The sequence below is a fragment of the Vipera berus genome, assembly GCF_964194415.1.
Source record: "Vipera berus genome assembly, chromosome: Z".
In the NCBI taxonomy this organism is placed as follows: domain Eukaryota; kingdom Metazoa; phylum Chordata; class Lepidosauria; order Squamata; family Viperidae; genus Vipera; species Vipera berus.
This window is the reverse complement of record NC_138205.1, coordinates 100,901,239-100,921,633: the sequence shown is the minus strand read 5'-3', so window position 1 is coordinate 100,921,633 and position 20,395 is coordinate 100,901,239. Positions and strand designations below refer to the sequence as shown.

The 20,395-nt window shown below is 42.8% G+C and overlaps 1 protein-coding gene across 2 annotated transcripts in view; it reads left to right on the top strand.

Moving 5' to 3' along the window:
• Positions 1–20,395, top strand: part of UMAD1 (UBAP1-MVB12-associated (UMA) domain containing 1) — a 53,355-nt gene that overhangs the window by 27,887 nt on the left and 5,073 nt on the right. For both annotated transcript variants that reach the window (XM_081345207.1, XM_081345208.1), the window contains exon 3: positions 18,758–18,843. In XM_081345207.1, the coding sequence (XP_081201333.1) occupies positions 18,758–18,843 (86 nt within the window). The remainder of the gene's footprint in view (positions 1–18,757; positions 18,844–20,395) is intronic.

Sequence of the window (20,395 nt, the reverse complement as noted above, 5' to 3'; positions counted from 1 at the left end):
CCCTAGTGGTAGGCAGGGCTTTTTTTCTCATAGAACGCTCAGAACGGAGTTCCGGCACCTTTTTTGGATAGAACCTTGTAGGATAGGCAAGGTGGGTTGTATGACATATGAGTTCTGGCACCTTTTTCTTTTACAAAAAAAGCACTGGTGGTAGGTAAAAAAGGACAAAGAGCCTTTGGGTCTTCTAGGCCAAATCCAACATCATAATCACTACAGCACAGTGGCTTTCATTCCAAGCATAATGGTCTTCAATTTTTGGGTTGTATATTACTGTTACACCTTTAGGAGAATTAGCATTTTTTCAATCAGTCACGCTATGCTAAGTACTCTAATTTATTAGAGATGGTTAATTTGTCTTTTGTGGATTCAATGGATGAAGTTAAAATTTTATCTTAATTACTGTGGTGTTGGGACATATATACTGGTACATAGTATTTTTATTTTATTATTTCATTTTGACCATGTTCTAAATTTTACAAAAGATCAATATTTTGCTATCTGTATGTATGCAGTCTATGGCTAAAACTGTGAGCATTAAATAATCAAAACATAGCACTTTCCGGATGGATGGATGTCAAGATAGAGATATATGGTTTTGAGAATTGAAAGCAGTTTAGTTTGTTCATAACACAGAACCTATCCACAGAGAACAATTTATAGTCTGTGCCATTCTTCACAGCTGAATGGAGAAGAGATGCCTGTTCATTGAAAAAGAGCAGCTGCACCCTATTTAGCTACTCACATTAACATTTTGTTTTTTTAATCAAGACCTTCACAGTTCTCAGTTACAGTTTTCCATGACAGCCATGGGCACTTGTGAGGCAGCTGTTTGGAATATAAACAGACTTAGATTTTTTAAAAAATAAAGTAAAATAAGGGTTAAATTTACAACAGGTTGGAAAAATTACAACCTGATATCATTATGATACAAGAAATACAGATTTTACCAAATCTTTTTCAGATATTCCATTTTTCTCAAGGGATTGGATAAAGTTATATTGGTAGACAGTCAAACAAAAAATGGTGTAGCTATCATATTTATTAGCAGTCTTAAAATTGATGGAGTATGAATGTTGTGGTAGTAAAGGATATTTTATTTCTTGATATTTAACATAGATTCTTTCATATTGCCCTTTTGAGGTCCTATTAATTTATTCTGAAATATTTCATAATTATTTTGCAAAATTCTGCAAGTTTCAGTACCTTATACAGTATGTATGGCCAATAATAATGAAATTTAAGATTTTCACTTGTATTTAAAAAAACCCTCTTACTTTTTTGCAGAATTGGAAGATATTATAAGAATGTATATTGGAATTCAAATGAAGTAATTTGACATTTTTTAAAATCCAAAACACAGGTACTATATTTTTTTATGTACACATCAAAGCTGTTTTAGACTAGATCAGTTTAGATTTTTATTTATTTATTTTTGCTACAGTAGATCACATTATGGACTCTTTTATAGGTCCTGTTGCAATTTCAAATCATACTGATTCTAGTTTTGGAAATTATTATGAATTAGCTAATTATTACGAATTAGATGGTACATTAATAGTTCTGTCATTAGAATCCAAGGCTAAGAGAATTTCTTTTTCTGGTTAAGTAGATTTGTTCTTTTTCAAAAAATCTAAAAACTAAGACTTTAATTTTATGGGACTTGTTTAAGCATTTATTAGGAGATTCATTTTTTCTTTTGCTTCAGCAAAAAAGAGGCTTAGAGATCCCAACTTTATACAGTTGGTTAAGTATTTACTGTTGTTTTATGCTGGAAACCTCACAGATGAATCATATCAAGCACTGACAGCAGCAAAGTTTAAATTGGGGCTGTTATATTCAGAACAATTTTGATATTCTCTGAAATATACTAGGCAGAAATACTGGAAATCGGAGAGAAAACTGGCATGCTCTGGGCACTTTGTTTTAAAACAGAAACAATGAATTTTTTTACATGGAATCCAGATTAATGATGGACAATTATTTATTGAAGGAGAATCTATTGATTTACAGTTTTATTATTTTTACCAGTAGTCCTCAATTGATAACTAATTGGGACCAGAATTTCCATTGCTAAGTGATATGATCATATATTACACTTACAGCATCATGTGAATGCATTGTTTAATGAGGACAATCCCAGCATACCTTGTTGACATTGTTAAGTGAATTCCTTTCCTGGGGTTTCACCCCAATCCAAGCAATTCCAGGCTTGGACCCTCCCAATTCTGACCCTTGGAAAGGTAAGGGACTGCCTCCAACTCCTCTCACCTGCTGTCCTCCCACCTTTGCACTTTTGGCCACCCTTCACCCTGCCTTGGGGGATAGCAAGCAGCTGCAGAACTATGTGGCTCTGCAGCTGCTTGCCATCCTGCAGCTCAGGAACTTCTTGGTGTGCTATAACTCTGGGGCTGCAAGATGTCTCTCAGTTACAGTCAGAAGCCTTGGGCACTCTGGATCTCTCCGCCATGGTTTCATAGTACAAATCCATCAAACCCCAAGAAGCCCCTATATCGCAATACAAATGTCTCAGCTGCCCAAGAATCCCTAACAGCAGAGTGCAAAGCTGCAGGGGAAAAAAGTCATAAAATTGGGTATAGTCAAATGATATCTCACTTAACTGTAGTACTTAACAATGAATTTTCATGCCCATATTTTGATTGTAAGTTGTAAGACTTTGGGGTAAGATTAACTTCATTTACATAAATATTAATGGAGATTACTACATGTTTCCAAGGAAACTCCAGTGTTAATTTCATTAGATATATCATGAAGATAAATAAATTAATGACAAAATATTTATAGCAGAAGAACCTAAAAGATCTTAGGCCAAATTTTGATTACTTTATGAGGATGCCAAAAATTAGAAGAAATTTAGTCATATCTTTTCCAGCTAGCAAATTTTATTAAAAGGCATAAGCTTTAATAATATTTTATATCGTGAAGGCTTTCCTGCCAGTATCAATCCCGTGATAATGTATTTTCAGGCTAACAGGCCATGGTTTAATTATTTGGTATCCTGATAGTGCTAAATGTATCAGCCACAAAACATCCAGGTAGCAGATAATTAGACAATAGCCTATTAGTCTGGAAGCTCATCATAATTTAATAACATTTGTTAGCCAGAAAAGATGCTACTAGACTCTTCCTGATTTTTGGCTATCATATCTAGACTAATGTGTCTTTGACAATTGCAGTCAAGCAGATTTAATCAACTATATCATTGAGCTTTTATTTTAACATCTGTATTTTTTCTTATAAGAGACTTATTATATTCCAGTCAAGCCTTAGCCATGAAAGATATCTGGGGGACTTTGGCCCAGTCACTTTCTCAGCCCAACCACCTCACCTCAGGATTGTTGCTGTGGGCAAAATAGTAGGAGAAAGGAATGTAAGATGTGTTCACCACCTTGAGTTGTTTATAAAAAATAAAGGTGGAATATAAATTCAATAAATAAATACTGTGATAATTTTCCTCTGTTGGAAAGCAAACATGTAACACCTTTGAAATCATGGCAGCTATTGGGGTCTAGGAATATTGAACTAGGATCTTCCTTTTTTGTGTTTAGTTATTAATAGGTAAGCAGTTATGATTTGATTGTGAAGCACACGAGAGGTTGATATTATGGTATGATGTCCCTAATTTAGCCTAAGCATTACAACAAAATGTTTTTTTGAAAATAGTGGTGCTAACAAGAGTTTAGTGTATAAATTAATATTTTGACAATTTTAAAGATTTTTGGAGATTGTATTTTCAAATACACTTGGCAATATATAAAATTGAAACATATATTAACGAAATAATGTAGACCATATTCTTTAGTAGTCACTGAGTGCAATTTTAGTTTCCTTAAGAGATCCTTCACTGAACAGATCAAACCAATTTTATATGGTATTAAAAAGTGAAATAAAAGTTACCATCGTACTCTATTTTTTTGTGAAACAGAAATAAAAAAATATTAAAGTTCTTTGGGATTTTTCATAGAATGTTTAAAAAAGGCAGACATTAAACTTTTTATATTGGCCATGTAAGACATTTGAAATTTCTTTAACATACCTAATTTGATCTTATTCTGTTAGAGCCATTTTTTGTTTCAAATTAATATGTTTATTTGAAGAAATATTTTTTTATATTTCATGTTTCCTAACTACCCATCTCTCTTAAATACATTTAAGAATCCCTATATAATGTTGATTTAAATTTCTAAAATATTGATTTTTCATCTTGTGAAGACCCTTGCCTTATTAAGTTTGGGGTACAGCTTAACACTTAAATAGTAAGAAAATAATTTTTTAATTAAAGAAATGGATCCAAGATGCGATGTTGTTTTTAGTCTTTTAAAAGTCTCTGTGCTGTAAAAATGAAATGCCAAATTATATTACCATATGATCAAAATTTAACAACAAGCTTACAATGAAATTAATTTCATATTGATTTATGTGGGTATTTGTTTTTGTTCGTATTTTAGTTTAGTTATTTTAGCTACTCTATTTAGTTACTTTGTCTGCTATACTGTTATTATTCAATGAATGCATTGAATAACTAGCAAAAATTAAAATTAAAGCAAATTTTATTATTGAAGTATTTTTTAAAAAATATAATAGTCTTACATATTAACTTAAGTAGTCAGCATATTGAGCATTCTGGAACATTAAGCCCTGCCCATCCCCATTAAACCCAATATAAATCCACATGCAAGCTCTGATTGGTCTAAACAAGTGACATGATTTAAGCCTCGCCCACCCATGACATCATTGAAAATCCCCCAAAACACAAAACTCCAACCACACTCTAACCACTTTGGGAAATCCCCCACACTCTGGCCAACTAAACCTCATCCACATTCTAGCTAACTAAGCTTCATGTACACTCTAGCCCAGTGGTGGCGAACCTATGGCACACGTGCCAGAGGTGGCACTCGGAGCCCTCTCTGTGGGCATGTGTGTTGTTGTCCCGGCCCCCGGCTCCCCCTGCCCCCCTCCTCGCCAGCAGCCCCTCCAGAGGAGAGTCACCCCTGGGCACGGCCTGCATGAAGCAGCGTAGCCAAGCACATGGCAGCTGGACAGCAGGGACAAGACTCCACTCTTGCACACCATTGTGCGCAGATGATGCTACAGGGTGCAGGTAGAGGGCATGGCCACCATGGCGCTGCAGGACCGCTTGGGTGATCTGTGGTGGGCCATGGAGGTGGTGGGTAGCCTTGCGGGTGGGGTGGGGGGAGTGGATGGGGTGGGTTTTGGGCACTCGGTCTCTAAAAGGTTCGCCATCACTGCTCTAGCTCCAACCACACTAGCCTCATCCACACTCTAACCTACTAAGCCCCTACCACACATTAACATTTTTGTCTTCTTTATAAAAACATGTCCACAGTAAATAAATATCCACTTCCAGCCTTAAAACAAATAATGAGAGATAATAATATCAGAGGCACAACAACTATAAACATATCTTGAAACTTCTTGCTGAAAGAGGGCTTCTTCCTATTGAGGGCCTCACAAAAGGATAAAAGATTGTGAAAGAGATTGATCCAAAATACGAGTACCTTAAATCAGCCTGTCATAATCCAAGGAAGGTGTTAGTTAAAGACCTAGAAAGCAGGGTTGTAACAAGTATCCCTCAAACATGCACTAAGATGCTCATGGAAGAGTTTAACAAACAGTGACAGAAAACTGTATAAGGATAAGTATGAAATAACATTCATTCTGAAAAATTGAATACACCATAAAAAAATCTTATGCCTAAATAAAATGGACAATAAGACTCTTTATGAGTTATGTTTTATTGCAAAACAGTGAGCATTGACGTACTTCTACGGACTCAAAACTTTTTTTTTTTTTTTTTTTTTTTTTTTTTTTTCTGCCCAAGATGGCGACGGCCGCAACTTAGGCTTCGGGCGCTCTTTGAGGGCTTTAAAGGATTTAGCTCGGGGAAGCCCACGGTATGTCGAGGCGATTCCGGGGGTGGGGGATCTAAAAACAGCTGTTGGGCGCTGTTTTTCTGCGGCGCTGATCCCCCCCCCTTCGAGCTAGCGGCTTTTGACATCTGCCGCCTGTCAACCTGCCGGCCCATGATGGCGCCGAACGCTGCTACGCTGTGAAACCCGAGATGTCAGCCCTGCTTTTTCATCTGCTGCTGGCCGAGGCGACTTCGTGCTGCTGTTGGCTGTGGCTACTCCGGGACTCGGGGGTTTCTAAAACAGCTGCTAAGCGCTGCTCTCTGTAGCGCTGAGCCCCCCCCCTCCGAAACAGCGTTTTGTGGATTCTAGCGAGCGGTGCCGAGAACTGTCTGTTGACTTGCTGAGCCTCATCATGGCGCTGAGCGCTGCCACGTCGTGAACCTCGGGCGTCTGCTTTGTTTCCATCTGCTCGCGGGCTGAGGCAGCTTTGGGGATTGGGGATTGTTGGAACAGCTGCTGGGCGCTGCTTTTCCTGACGCCGAGCCCCCCCCCCAACCAGCGGTCTGCTGATTTGAACGAGCAGCGCTGAGAATTTCCTGCCGACCTGCTGAGCTCCGTTATGGCGCCGAGCACTATTATAGCACCGGGAAGCCCGGGATGTCTTGCCTGTCTTCCTTCCTCTGCTTGCTCGTCGTGGATACCCTCTGTTGTTGGAGGGGCAGCGGCGATGATCCCACCGGACGGAGATTCTTCTACTACCATTGGCTGGCTGGCACCGTTTTCTGCGGTGCGGAGCCTCCTCTCCTCCCGGATGGTGGTTGCAGACTGTGGGCCTGGTCATCGGCCTCGGCGGACATGCTAGCGAACTTTTTTATTCAATATAGCTGCTGGGACTACCTCTTTCCTCCGTTGGAGATGGTTTGGACTGGCGGACGGGCATTGACTGACGGCGCTGATTGGCGGTGTGAGGATCAACAGAGGCTTGGCCTCCCTGTCCTTTACTTTTTGCTGCCTGGCAGGCGTTATGACTGACTCCGTACCTGATGGGAATTAAGATCTCCCTATTGATAGTCCAATGTGGACGGGACCGAACCGTGGTGGGAGGACGGTTTTGGACTGGTCAGCGTCCGCCTCACTGGTGTGAGAGACCAGTTGGGGTGGGCCTGGCTCAGGATCCCCTTTTTCTCTCTCTGCTCCAGTCAGATGCCTCAGCCGGAGTGAGAGGACGGCTGAGGTTGTCTTTTGGATTTCCATCTCAGGTGAGAGCTGAGATGGCTTTGCAGATTGAGAGATACGCCCACTGGACTTTTTTTTTTCTCCATCTATGTACCATCAACGAGCGATCCTCTGGATATATTAGTAACATCGGCCCTGAGAGACTATTCGAGCACAATATGATCTATCGTTATTCCGAAGCGGATTTGTATGCCCTTAGGGCGGTTTCTGCCTCATGGGCGCGACCTGTCGCCTGTTTCCATACTCCCCTTAATGACGGGTCCAAGCTTTGGGACTCCGAGAGGTGGTTGGGCTTGGACGGGGGCCTCGAGTTAAGACGCGCTAAGAGGCCCCTGATAAGATTCTTAGCCGGTTATTTTAAGAGGTTAGGGAGGGGGAGGAAGGGGAGGGTGGGGAAGGAATCTGTAACCGGCACTCAGTCTGGACCTGTTAGAGGTCCCGACGGGATGGGGTCGGGGGAGGTGGCTGCTGGCGCTGGGAATGTGGGGGTGGGGCATCGAATCCCCACGGCGATAGGGTATGGCAGCAGGTGTTTGCGCGGAGGGCCATATCAACATCTGGGATCGCGCCCCCGCTATCTCCGAGCGGTGGCGCGCTCCGACCCTCCGGTTAGCACCCTCCTACCCGGGGATGAGGGTGATCAGGCCCCTGAGCTCAGGTTGGTCTATTTTAACGCTAGATCCGTAGTTAACAAAGCTCCCCTCATCCGTGATCTGATCGAGGAGGAATGTGCGGATCTAGCGTGCATCACGGAAACTTGGTTGGGTTCGGAGGGAGGGGTGCCTCTCACCGAGTTATGCCCGCCAGGTTTCCGGGTGCTGCACCAGCCACGGGCTCAGGGCAGGGGTGGTGGGGTGGCAGTGGTTATTCGGGAGACTTTGTGTCCCCGGGAGGCCACCATTGTCCAGATGGCCGGGAGTGAATCCCTCCTCTTGAGATGTGGTCCTCGGGTTCAGTTGGGCTTGTTGCTCACATACCTGGCGCCCAGCTGTGTGGCAACAGCCCTGCCTGAGCTGCTCGACACCCTCTCAGAGTTGGCGGTGGAGTTCCCCAGGCTTATAGTCCTGGGTGACTTCAACCTGCCATCACTGGGGGGGTCGTCGGAGTTAGCTCGGGAGTTCATGGCTTCCATGACAGCCATGGGCCTGACCCAGGTTATTGAGGGCCCTACTCACGAGGGGGATCATACTCTCGACCTGGTGTTCCTGTCTGGACAGTGGTTGGATGATCTGGGAGGGGGTTCTCCGTCCATCACCCCTCTGTCATGGTCAGATCATCACCTCCTGAGGCTGGTTTTCCGTCATGCCATCCCCCGCCGCTGGGCGGCGGAACCGACCAGGTGGTTCCGCCCCAGGCGCCTAATGGACCCGGATCGGTTCCAGAGGGCGCTTGGGCCGATACCTATCACCCTTACCCACAGCCCAGTCGATGCTCTGGTGGAGGCCTGGGAAACGGCTGCCACCAGGGCACTCGACTGTGTTGTACCCATGCGACCTCTGACTCGGCGCAGATCCCGTTGGGCTCCATGGTTCTCTGTGGAGCTCCGGGAGATGAAGCGTCGGAGACGAGGTCTAGAGAGCGGTTGGAGATCCAGCCGATCCGAATCCGACCGATTGCAGTTAAGAACCTTCATAAGGTCTTATCTTGCGGCGATAAGGACGGCGAAGTCTAATTACTTTGCCGCCCTTGTCGCGTCCGCAGATAATCGCCCGGCCGCCCTGTTTAGGGTGACTCGCTCCCTCCTTAACCAGGAGGTGAGGGAGGATCCCTTGCAGGGACGAGCCGAGGAGTTTAGTCATCATCTGACGGACAAAATCGCTCGGATCCGGACCGGCTTGGACTCTGACTGGGCAGAGTCTGATGTGGAGGAATCAGGCGGTCTTGAGCACGCTATCTGGACTGAGTTCGACCCTGTTTCCCCTGATGATGTGGACAGGATCATGGGGAGACTGAGCTCCACCACCTGTTTGTTGGATCCGTGCCCCTCCTGGCTAGCTTATGCGGCTCGGGAGGGAACACGAGGCTGGTTCCATGCAGTGATAACTGCTTCTTTGAAGGAGGGTGTCTTCCCTGCCGCCTTGAAGGAGGCGGTGGTGAGACCCCTCCTCAAGAAGCCTGCTTTGGACCCGGCTGTTTTAAACAACTATCGTCCAGTCTCCAACCTTCGCTTTCTGGCGAAGGTTGTTGAGAGTGTGGTGGCGCATCAGCTCCCTCTGTTCCTGGAGGAAACTGATTATCTGGACCCGTACCAATCGGGCTTCAGGCCCGGACACAGCACGGAGACGGCATTGGTCGCGCTGGTGAATGATCTCTGGAGGGCTAGGGACAGGGGTTGCTCCTCTGTCCTGGTCCTATTAGATCTCTCAGCGGCTTTCGATACCATCGACCATGGTATCCTGCTGCGGCGTCTCAGGGGGTTGGGAGTGGGAGGCACCGTCCTACGGTGGTTCTCCTCCTACCTCCAGGGCCGCTCGCAGTCGGTGTTGACAGGAGGGCAGAGATCCGCCCCGAGGTCTCTCATTTGTGGAGTCCCTCAGGGGTCGGTTCTCTCGCCCCTCCTGTTCAACATCTACATGAAGCCGCTGGGTGAGATCATTCGTGGTTTTGGGGTGGGGTATCACCAGTACGCTGATGATACCCAACTTTTTCTTTCCACCCCGAACCAACCCAGTGATGCCCTCTCCGTGATGTCCCGGTGCCTGGAGGCGGTCCAGGTCTGGATGGGGAGAAACAGGCTTCGTCTCAATCCCGCCAAGACTGAGTGGCTGTGCATATCGGCGTCTCGGGTTAGCCAAGTTATTCCACCTCTAATGATGGGGGGTGAGGTGTTACCCCCCGTTGATAGGGCTCGCAATTTGGGCGTCCTCCTGGATTCACGGCTCAATTTTGAAGATCACATAGGAGCCGTGACCAGGGGGGCTTTTGCACAGGTTCGCCTGGTGCGCCAGTTGCGTCCCTATCTGGACCGAGACGCCCTACGCACAGTCACTCATGCGCTTGTGACCTCCCGTTTGGACTACTGTAACGCTCTCTACATGGGGCTGCCCTTGAAGACCACTCGGAGGCTTCAACTGGTGCAGAATGCGGCCGCGCGAGTTGTAATGGGGGTTTCCCGATACTCCCATGTAACACCTCTACTCCGCGAGCTGCATTGGCTTCCGGTTGCCCTCCGGGTGAAATTCAAGGTGCTGGTTATCACCTATAAAGCCCTACATGGCCTGGGTCCGGGTTATTTGAGGGAACACCTGCTGCCGGCATCAAACGCCCTTCGCCCAGTGCGCTCCCACAGGGAGGGTCTGCTCAGGGTTCCGCCGGTGAGAGATTGCCGGCGGGTGACACCCAGGGATAGGGCCTTCTCAGTGGGAGCGCCTGCCCTCTGGAACCAGCTGCCAGTAGAGCTGAGGACTGCTCCCGACCTTCGATCATTCCGCCGGGGCCTGAAGACCTGGCTCTTTGAGCTCTCGGGCCCAGGCTGAGGGGAAAATTTTAACTGGGGTTTTAATGTACAGGGTGAATTTAATGCTTTTTAAATTGGTCTTAACTTTTGTATGCTTTGATTTTTAATTCCCTGTAAACCGCCCTGAGTCCTCAGGGAAAGGGCGGTATACAAATGCAAATATTAAATTATTATTAAATTAAAAAGGCTGAGCTGATAATTCTACTCAGTGAGCCAGTTCCAGACATACAGGGCGTACCTCCAACACCAGTTCCAGATATATAGGTTGTACCTCCAACATCAGCTGCTCCTAAAAATCTTTGAAACAAGGCCAAACCACCATCAGCAAATGTGCTAATTGGATTATTAACCATGTACCCGATGAACCAAAGAAAGTTGTAAATGAAAAGCTCAAAGCACTCAAAACACAAATCCATTGTGTTTTCACCAAACCACAAGTCAGATAAAGCAGGACTGCGATCAAAGGATTTACAAAGCAATATGTTATTGATGGAGTCAAAGCTATTCTGTTTCTAAGATGGGCGAGAAATGAACTTGTAAATCTGCTGGCTAATAATCATGGGATAAAATATAACGTGGTCCTTCATTGTGGGATGTTGTGCACTGATATGAATAATGGGCAGGTTATCAGCATCGATGCTCTGTTTTGTTCAAAGATTCAAACTGTATTAGAGGCAACCAACAACGAAATGTATAGCAAAGATGTCAACAAGATCATAGACAATGGCACTGTGCCAGATGCAGGGTAGTAACTGGAGGTTCAATGCCATGCAAAGGTTGGAGATAAACAGGCCATTAAGGGGTAGGTAGTACATTCTGCTTCCACTGGTTTTGGCGAGTAAAAAGGCAATTGTAAGAGATAAGATAACCTTTATTGTCATCTTTTTTAACCTTTATTGTCATTTTTTTTACACACATCAAAAATGAAATTTAGTTGCCCGCTCTCAAAGTGAAACACATACATGACACACACTTAACCATACTATAAACAACATAGTATTATATTACATAACAATGTAATACTACATTACATAACAAATAAATATTAAATACTGTCCATCTTGAATATATAACCAAAGGAGGAAGCTTGAGAGTTCACAAGGTTAATGCTGTATGGTGTTGTGATTCAGTGTCAGCCTGTGATACCGTCAGCTGAGTGATGATTCTGAAGAGGAGGAGGAGGAGGGGTTTGGAGAGCCTTTGGTATCAGAGGGAGGCTCTGATGCACTGCAGGACTCTCAGCCTGGCCCCTCCCATCATGTTCCTCATCAGACTCAGCCGTGTGAGCACAAGGTATTGGACGTAGATGATTCACAGCTGGATCTATTCAGGGACACTAGGAGCAGGAGGCAATCCAGCAGAGTAGAACAGAGAAAGGCAATGAGGCAACTCAGTGAGAGGAGGAGAAGGCAATGAGAAGCCACACCTTGGGACTGCTGATAAAAGGGGAAGGTGTGGGAGGTGCTGGTTGCTGAAGGCAACCGTTTGAAGATCTTCTGCTAGAGTCCTGCTCTGTTAGTCCTGTTTAACTCTTGTTTGAACTTTTGGTTTAACTCTTGTTTGAAGTTTTAATTTCTTTGTAAATAAATTTGGTTGGGTTTTTCCAGCCTGTTGACTATAAAAAGGGGTTGTCCCTGACATTCAAACAGGGCCGGTCGTAGGCTGGAACAGAACATATGGAATGAAACTATGGCTGAATCTGGAGGTTCTGCTACGGATACCACGAAGCCTCCTCCCAGAAGGTAACAAGGAAAACAGGCCGTGAAGAGGATGTGTAGTGTCCCAGATAATCGCTCAAGCAACGCTTCTGTGCTATGTCCTGGATGGAGGGGAGGGAATGCCAATGATCTTTTTGGCCATCCTCACCACTCTCTGCACCGCCTTCCAGTCTGAAGCAGTGATGCTTCCAAACCAGACTGTGATGCTTTATGACAGGATGCTCTCGATCGTCCCCCTGTAGAAAGTGGTCAGGACAGGGGAATGAAGATGTGCTTTTCTCATGTGACGCAGAAAATGCAGGCACTGCTGTGCAGATACTTTGTTTCTCACTGTTGAGCCACCAAGCCAGCCTACTTGTTAGCTGCACACCCAGGAATTTAATGCTGGTAACCATCTCCACAGGTGAATCATTAATGCACAGAGAAGTGTGGCTGTGCCTGCCTTTTCTGAAAATGACAATGATCTCTTTGATTTTTCCAGTATTTAAAATTAGGCTGTTTTCCTTATACCAGTTCACCAACCCCTCAACCTCCTTGCGGTAAGCTTCCACCTTGTCATCATGAATAAGGCCCACTACTGTTGTATCGTCTGCGAACTTCACAATATGGTTGGTGGCAAACCTAGCACAACAGTCATGGGTCAACAGGGTAAACAGCAGCGGATTTAGGACGCAGCCCTGAGGAGAACCTGTGCTCAAGAAAATAGTATTAGAGGTATTTGTTCCAACTCACACATCCTGGGGCCTGTTGGTAAGAAAATCCAGAATCCAGTTGCACAAAGGAGTGTTTAAGCCTAAAAGGCCCAGTTTGTCTACTAGATGCTGGGGAATGATTGTGTTAAACGCCGAACTGAAGTTGACAAACAACAAACACACATATTTCTTTCCTCTTAAGTGCTTCAAGCTCATTTGGGGTTTTTATTGTGGATTTTTATATTACTATCTATTGTTTTAGCTCGGGCTCCTATTTAATTCTTTTTTAATTTTTGTACTCTGTATTTTTATATGTGCCCTGTTCACTGCCCTGAGTCCTTTGGGAGAAGGGCGGTATACAAATATAATAAAAGTAAAAGTAAAAAGTAAAGATGGAGAACAGAAGAAATAGCATCCTCTGTAGAGCGATTTGGTCAGTAGGCAAACTGAAGTGGGTCAAATACTGGCAGGAGGCTGGATACAGTAATGTCCTTTATCAGCTTCTCAAAGCATTTCATAATGGTGGATGCCAGTGCAACTGGGCGGTAATCATTGAGACCTGTAATTGTGGACTTTTTTGGCACTGGCAAGATGATGGCCGTGTCAGGACCCACCCCAAACCACGTCTTAGGAAGACAAAATTCTTGGAGTCAAATCTATTCCAAAAAGAATCTTTACTATGATATGCTTGGTTGTAGGAACGAGACAGGACTTAATATTATTCCACGAAGTAAACCCTTATAAAGAGTTCCCGGTTTAACCCCCCTTAACCCCCATTTGGTCAGTCCCCCATCCTTTCTCTCGTATCATCCATCTCGTGGGAAAAAGGAACTTAGGACTCTTCCTGTTTATTGCTGTCTTCTGTGACAAAAACCAGATGCTAGCCCCCCCTTTTGTTTCCCCAGTTCAAAAGGCTTCTCCTTTCCTTTGAAATGCCTATTGCCGGTTCAATACACATCTATTCTCTTCTCTTCGGGAGATGGCAGAATCCATGGAATAATGTTTGAAACATTCCATTTATGAATATGATATAAATGGATTCTGACAGGCCGTCTTAAAGCATGATGGGACCATTGCCTGCTGCAATGAGAGATTGAAAATATCTGTGAGAACACAAGCCAGCTCATCTGCGCATTTCTTAAGGACACGTCCAGGGATGTTATCTGGGCCTGCTGCTTTCTGAATGTCAACATGAAAAACTAAGACAAATGTTTCCAATGGTGTGAACGTTGAATCCAGTAGATTATAATCCTAACAGAGTGACATATGAATTGTGGAAACAACCCAAGAACCTCGATTGGAGCGGTATCAAATTCCCAGTTGCTGTCAGTAAAAATGTTTTCAAAAAGTTCAAATGAAACAACTTCAGCATTAACATCTTTGGATATAATAGTGATAAAAGTGATAAAGTTGTTAACGTATTGCTTATTTTCAAAGACAACAAAAGGCTTTATTGCTGGATTAAAAAACTTAACAGACTGATGGCAAAGGAAAACTCAGTCAATTCAATGCACTATTGCATGTAATGTTTGATCGGTTACCATTCGATAAGAGTCCCTTTAAAAAACACAATGAATATTGTAGTATATTAAGTATCCTATCTGGAACAACATCCCATGTTTCATCACAAGGTTTTTCCCTTTTATTTTTTCAATATTAAAATATATTAACATATTGAGATATTCTTTTTTCTAGAATTACTCTTTGCAAATAAATATTTTGCTTACCTATACTTGCTGTAGCAATTATATAAATCACAGTGTGCTGCAGCTGCCAAAAAAGCCAACACAGTGCTAGGCTGCATTAACAGAGGGATAGAATCAAGATCAAGTGAAGTACTAATACCACTTTACAATGCTTTGGTAAGGCCACACCTGGAATACTGCATCCAGTTTTGGTCACCACGATGTAAAAAAGATGTCGAGACTCTAGAAAGGGTACAGAGAAGAGCAACAAAGATGATTAGGGGGCTGGAGGCTAAAACATAGGGAACGGTTGCTGGAATTGGGTATGTGTAGTTTAATGAAGAGAAGGGTGAGGGGTGACATGATAGCAGTGTTCCAATATCTCAGGGGCTGCCACAAAGAAGAGGGAGTCAAGCTATTCTCCAAAGCACCTGAAAGCAGGACAAGAAGCAACGGATGGAAACTAGTCAAGGAGAGAAGCAACCTAGAACTAAGGAGAAACTTCCTGACACTTAGAACAATTAACCAGTGGAACAACCTGCCTCCAGAGTTGGTGAATGCTCCAACACTGGAGGTTTTTAAGAAGAGACTGGACAGCCATTTGCCTGAAATGGTATAAGGTTTCCTGCCTGTGCAGGGGGTTGGACTAGATGACCTCCAAGGTCCCTTCCAACTTTTTATTTTTTATTATTATTATTATTATTATTATTATTATTATTATTATTATTATTATTAATAATAATAATAATAATAATTTGTCCTCCTTGGGATGCTTTTTCCTATACAAGGCGCAATATCCAGCTAACTCACACATCTCTGTTAGAGGGAGATATAAATATTGGGTCTTTCTCCTGTTTACTTATTAGAATGACATTTTTTGATAAACAAGGTATTTCACAATGTAGCTTTTTAGCATCAAGTGCTAATTTCAAAGTATCTGCATTTTTCAGATATGTTAACTGCTGGGCTGCTGCAGCATTCTAGTCTAGAGACTCATAAAGGTAAAGGTAAAGGTTCCCCTGCACATGCGTGCTAGTCGTTTCCAACTCTAGGGGCTGGTGCTCATCTCCGTTTCAAAGCCGAAGAGCCACTGCTTGTCTGAGGACGTCTCCGTGGTCATGTGGCCGGCATGACTAGACGCCAAAGGCGCACGGAACACTGTTACCTTCCCAGCGTAGTGGTCCCTATTTTTCTACTTGCATTTTTATGTGCTTTCGAACTGCTAGATTGGCAGAAGCTGGGACGACTAACAGGCACTCACTCTGTTACGTGGCACTCGGGATTCAACCCGCCAAACTGCCAACCTTCTGATCGACAAGCTCAGCGTCCTAACCCACTGAGCCACCGCGTCCTTTTCTAGAGACTCATATAGTTTTCAAAAGCCTTTACCCTTTAGAAAGTTTCTATAAATCTACTAGTAAAGCATTCTGTATAAGTACTTACCTGTGGTCATGTGATCACAGTTTGGGCATTTGGCAACCAGCCCACATTTATGACCATTTACAGTGTTACACAATCACAATTTATGATGTTTTTTGCTGGAAAACAATGATTGCTAGAAAAAATGTCATAAAATTGGGTTGGTTATGTAATTACTAGTTTAATAACTGCCATGACTTACAGTCATGGCCGAAATTGTTTGCACTGCAGAAATTTTTCCAGAAAATCAAGTATTTCTCACAGAAAAGTATTGCAGGAACACATGTTTTGCTATACACAGGTTTATTCCCTTTGTGTGTATTGGAACACAACAAAAAAAGGGAGGAAAAAAAGCAAATTGGACATAGTGTCAAACAAAACTCCAAAAATGGGCTGGACAAAATTATTGGCACCCTTAACTTAATATTTGGTTGCACACCCTTTGGAAAAAATAACTGAAATCAGTCGCTTCCTATAACCATCAATAAACTTCTTACACCTCTCACCCAGAATTTTGGACCACTCTTCCTTTGCAAACTGCTCCAGGTCTCTCTTATTGGAAGGGCGCCTTTTCCCAACAGCAATTTTAAGATCTGTCCACAGGTGTTCAATGGGATTCAGATCTGGACTCATTGCTGGCCACTTCAGAACTCTCCGGTGCTTTCTTGCCATCCATTTCTGGGTGCTTTTTGACGTATGTTTGGGGTCATTGTCCTGCTGGAAGACCCAAGATCTCGGACGCAAACCCAGCTTTCTGACACTGGGCTCTACATTGCGACCCAGAATCCTTTGGTAATCCTCAGATTTCATGATCCCTTGCACACATTCAAGGCACCCAGTGCCAGAGGCAGCAAAACAATCCCAAAACATCATTGAACCTCCACCATATTTCACTGTAGGTACTGTGTTCTTTTCTTTGTAGGCCTCATTTCGTTTTCGGTAAACAGTAGAATGATGTGCTTTACCAAAAAGCTCTATCTTGGTCTCATCTGTCCAGAAGACGTTTTCCCAGAAGGATTTTGGCTTACTCAAGTACATTTTGACAAACTAATCTTGCTTTTTTATGTCTCTGTGTCAGCAGTGGGGTCCTCCTGGGTCTCCTGCCATAGCGTTTCATTTCATTTAAATGTCGACGGATAGTTTGCGCTGACACTGATGCTCCCTGACCCTGCAGGACAGCTTGCATTCCTTTGGAACTTGTTTGGGGCTGCTTATCCACCATCCAGACTATCCTGCGTTGCAACCTTTCATCAATTTTTCTCTTCCGTCCACGACCAGGGAGATTAGCTACAGTGCCATGGGTTGCAAACTTCTTGATAATGCTGCGCACTGTGGACAAAGGCAAATCTAGATCTCTGGAGATGGACTTGTAACCTTGAGATTGTTGATATTTGTCCACAATTTTGGTTCTCAAAATCCTCAGACAGTTCTCTTCTCTTTCTGTTGTCCATGCTTCGTGTGGCACACACAGACACACAATGCAAAGACTAAGTGAACTTCTCTCCTTTTTATCTGCTTTCAGGTGTGATTTTTATATTGCCCACACCTTTTACTTGCCCCAGGTGAGTTTAAAGGAGCATCACATGCTTGAAACAATCTTATTTATCCACAATTTTGAAAGGGTGCCAATAATTTTGTCCAGCCCATTTTTGGAGTTTTGTTTGACACTATGTCCAATTTGCTTCTTTTCCTCCCTTTTTTGTTGTGTTCCAATACACACAAAGGGAATAAACCTGTGTATAGCAAAACATGTGTTCCTGCAATACTTTTCTGTGAGAAATACTTGATTTTCTGGAAAATTTTCTGGGGTGCCAACAATTTCGGCCATGACTGTATTATCAAAATTCTGGACTCAATTACAGTTCTAAGTTGAGGACTACCTGTAAAGACTATTATGTTTTTTTTAATGGATACATTGCCACTTCAATAGGCAACAAGTTGAGTGAAAAAAAAGAGAGATTTTTTGTAAGTATGAACGATAGATATTGGGAGCTAGAGATTCTTGGAGCAAGAATACCAATTACATCAATACTTAATAGGTCTCAGCTCTAAAGTTGAGAATCACAAGGTAAAATGTCCAGGCCTAAAAGAAATGCAGGATGTAGCAAGACTATTTCTGGCACAAAAATGGCAGCAGTAGTGCTGCTGCTTCTTTTCCATAGCAATCTATTTCATTTGTTTGATTGCATGTATGTGATAGAGGTTGAGAGATTTTTAAACTCTTCAGAAATACATTCCTTATTATGAAATGTAAAATTGCTTCATCTATCCTGTCAGGACATTTTCATTATTTTGGAACAGTTTGATTCATTTAGTTAACTGTTGTGATCTTCCATCGAGCCATTGAAGAATATTACTGTGTTTTTTGAATAATATGTTTGGTCTTTAAAATTTTTGTTTTTAAGAAAATAGGGAAACATTTTTATGATTATTATGATAAATATGTGTATAGGTATTATATATAAGCTTGTAAGAGATAAACGTTTGGTGGAACTGGGTTATCTTTCATTACTTAAGCTATGTTTTTTTGAGAACATCCCAGTGACGAAGAGTTACTGGGAGGATATGGAAGAAAAGGTTTACAAATTAATTTGTAAAGAAAATTGTATTCATGAGTGATACTGAATGTATATATTTCTTGCATTGTATCTCCTAGGCACTACCATTAATGAAGAAAGAAATAACTCAGAAAATAAACCTCCACTATCTGTGATGGGAACTCAGTTTGATCATACTTCACAGGTCAGAAATCCCTCATCTGCTGTTTTGAAAAATATGTGATTGAATTAGGGCTAACCGGTCTGGGTTGCAAAATTTCAGACAGACATAAACATGGCAGCAAAAAGGCACTGAAAAATTATTTGCTTCCATTTACCTGGATAGGTAGGTGGTAGGTAGGTAGGTAGAAAGATAGATACCGGTAGATAGATAGATAGATAGATAGATAGATAGATAGATAGATAGATAGATAGATAGATAGATAGATAGATAGATAGATAGATAGATGATAGATAGATATTTACAGATAACTGATTACAAAGATTGCTGAATAACAACATTTGCTTTTTTACTTACCATGTTTCCCTGAAAATAAGACCCAGAATTTTTTTTTGCCTCCAAAAGAGGCACTGTGTCTTATTTTTTGGGTGTGTGTGTGTCTTTTCCTCTCACTTCTGTCCCCGACAGCCCCACCCACCCAACCCACTTCTTCTGCAGCTGAAAATGGAGCTCGGGCCTGCATTTCGCAGTTGGGCCTTTTCAGAAGGGCTCTGGACACAATAAACAAACAATGGATTCAATCCATAGCTTGTATCTTGGCTGCATGGGCCTTGCAGAACCGAGCTATGGATTCAATCCATAGCTTGATTCTCAGCTACAGTGGCCTTCCAGAAAGGCCTGACTGCAAAATGCAGGCCTGAGGGCACTGCAGAAGAAATGGGCTGGCGAGCAAGTCCTGGCTGCAATGGTAAGCAGATGTGGGGTGCATGGAGTATCTCCACACCCCCATTTCCACCCTAGCTTTATTTTTAGGTGTGTGCCTTGCCCCAAAACTAGGGCTATTTTTGGGGTAGGGCTTATATTAGGTCCACCCCCAAAAATCAAGCTAGGGCTTATTTTCAGGTTAGATCTTACTTTTGGGGAAACAAGGTAGTTAAGGTTTTAAATATATTTAAAATATATTTCTTTCATAAACCACTCAGAATTAGAGAATCAACAACTCAAGCCAATATCTGGCAATAGAACCAGGGTGCTTCCTGTAATATGAAGTGTTGTGCTGCTATTGTACGACTGTATTAAGTAATATTGATGGTGTTGTATTTATCTTAAAATTGTGCATGAATTGCTATCAGTATCATTTATAGTGCTTTAAAATCTTACTACCACTGGTAACATTTAATTTAATTTAATTTAATTTAATCACACCTTCTCCCGAAGGACTCAGGGCGGTGTACAGGGCAAGAATAAAACACAAAGCTACAAAAATTAAAAAGTAATTAAATACATGCCCATAAAAAACAATAAATACATTAATAAAACCCCAATAAAATAATAGTAAAAACCCCACCAATCCCCCCTCAGGCCAGGCCGGCTTGTTCGAACAGGTATGTTTTCAGATCGCGGCGAAAGGAGCGAAGATCGGGCGCCGTCCGGAGCTCAATTTACTATGTAAAATCATATTTATAGATAACGTATTTATTCTGCATATTAAAATTTGTTACAGTATAAAGCCCAGAACTGTTATATGCAAGCAGTTCAATTACTGCTAGGTTAAAGGACTTTAAGGACTTCAAAA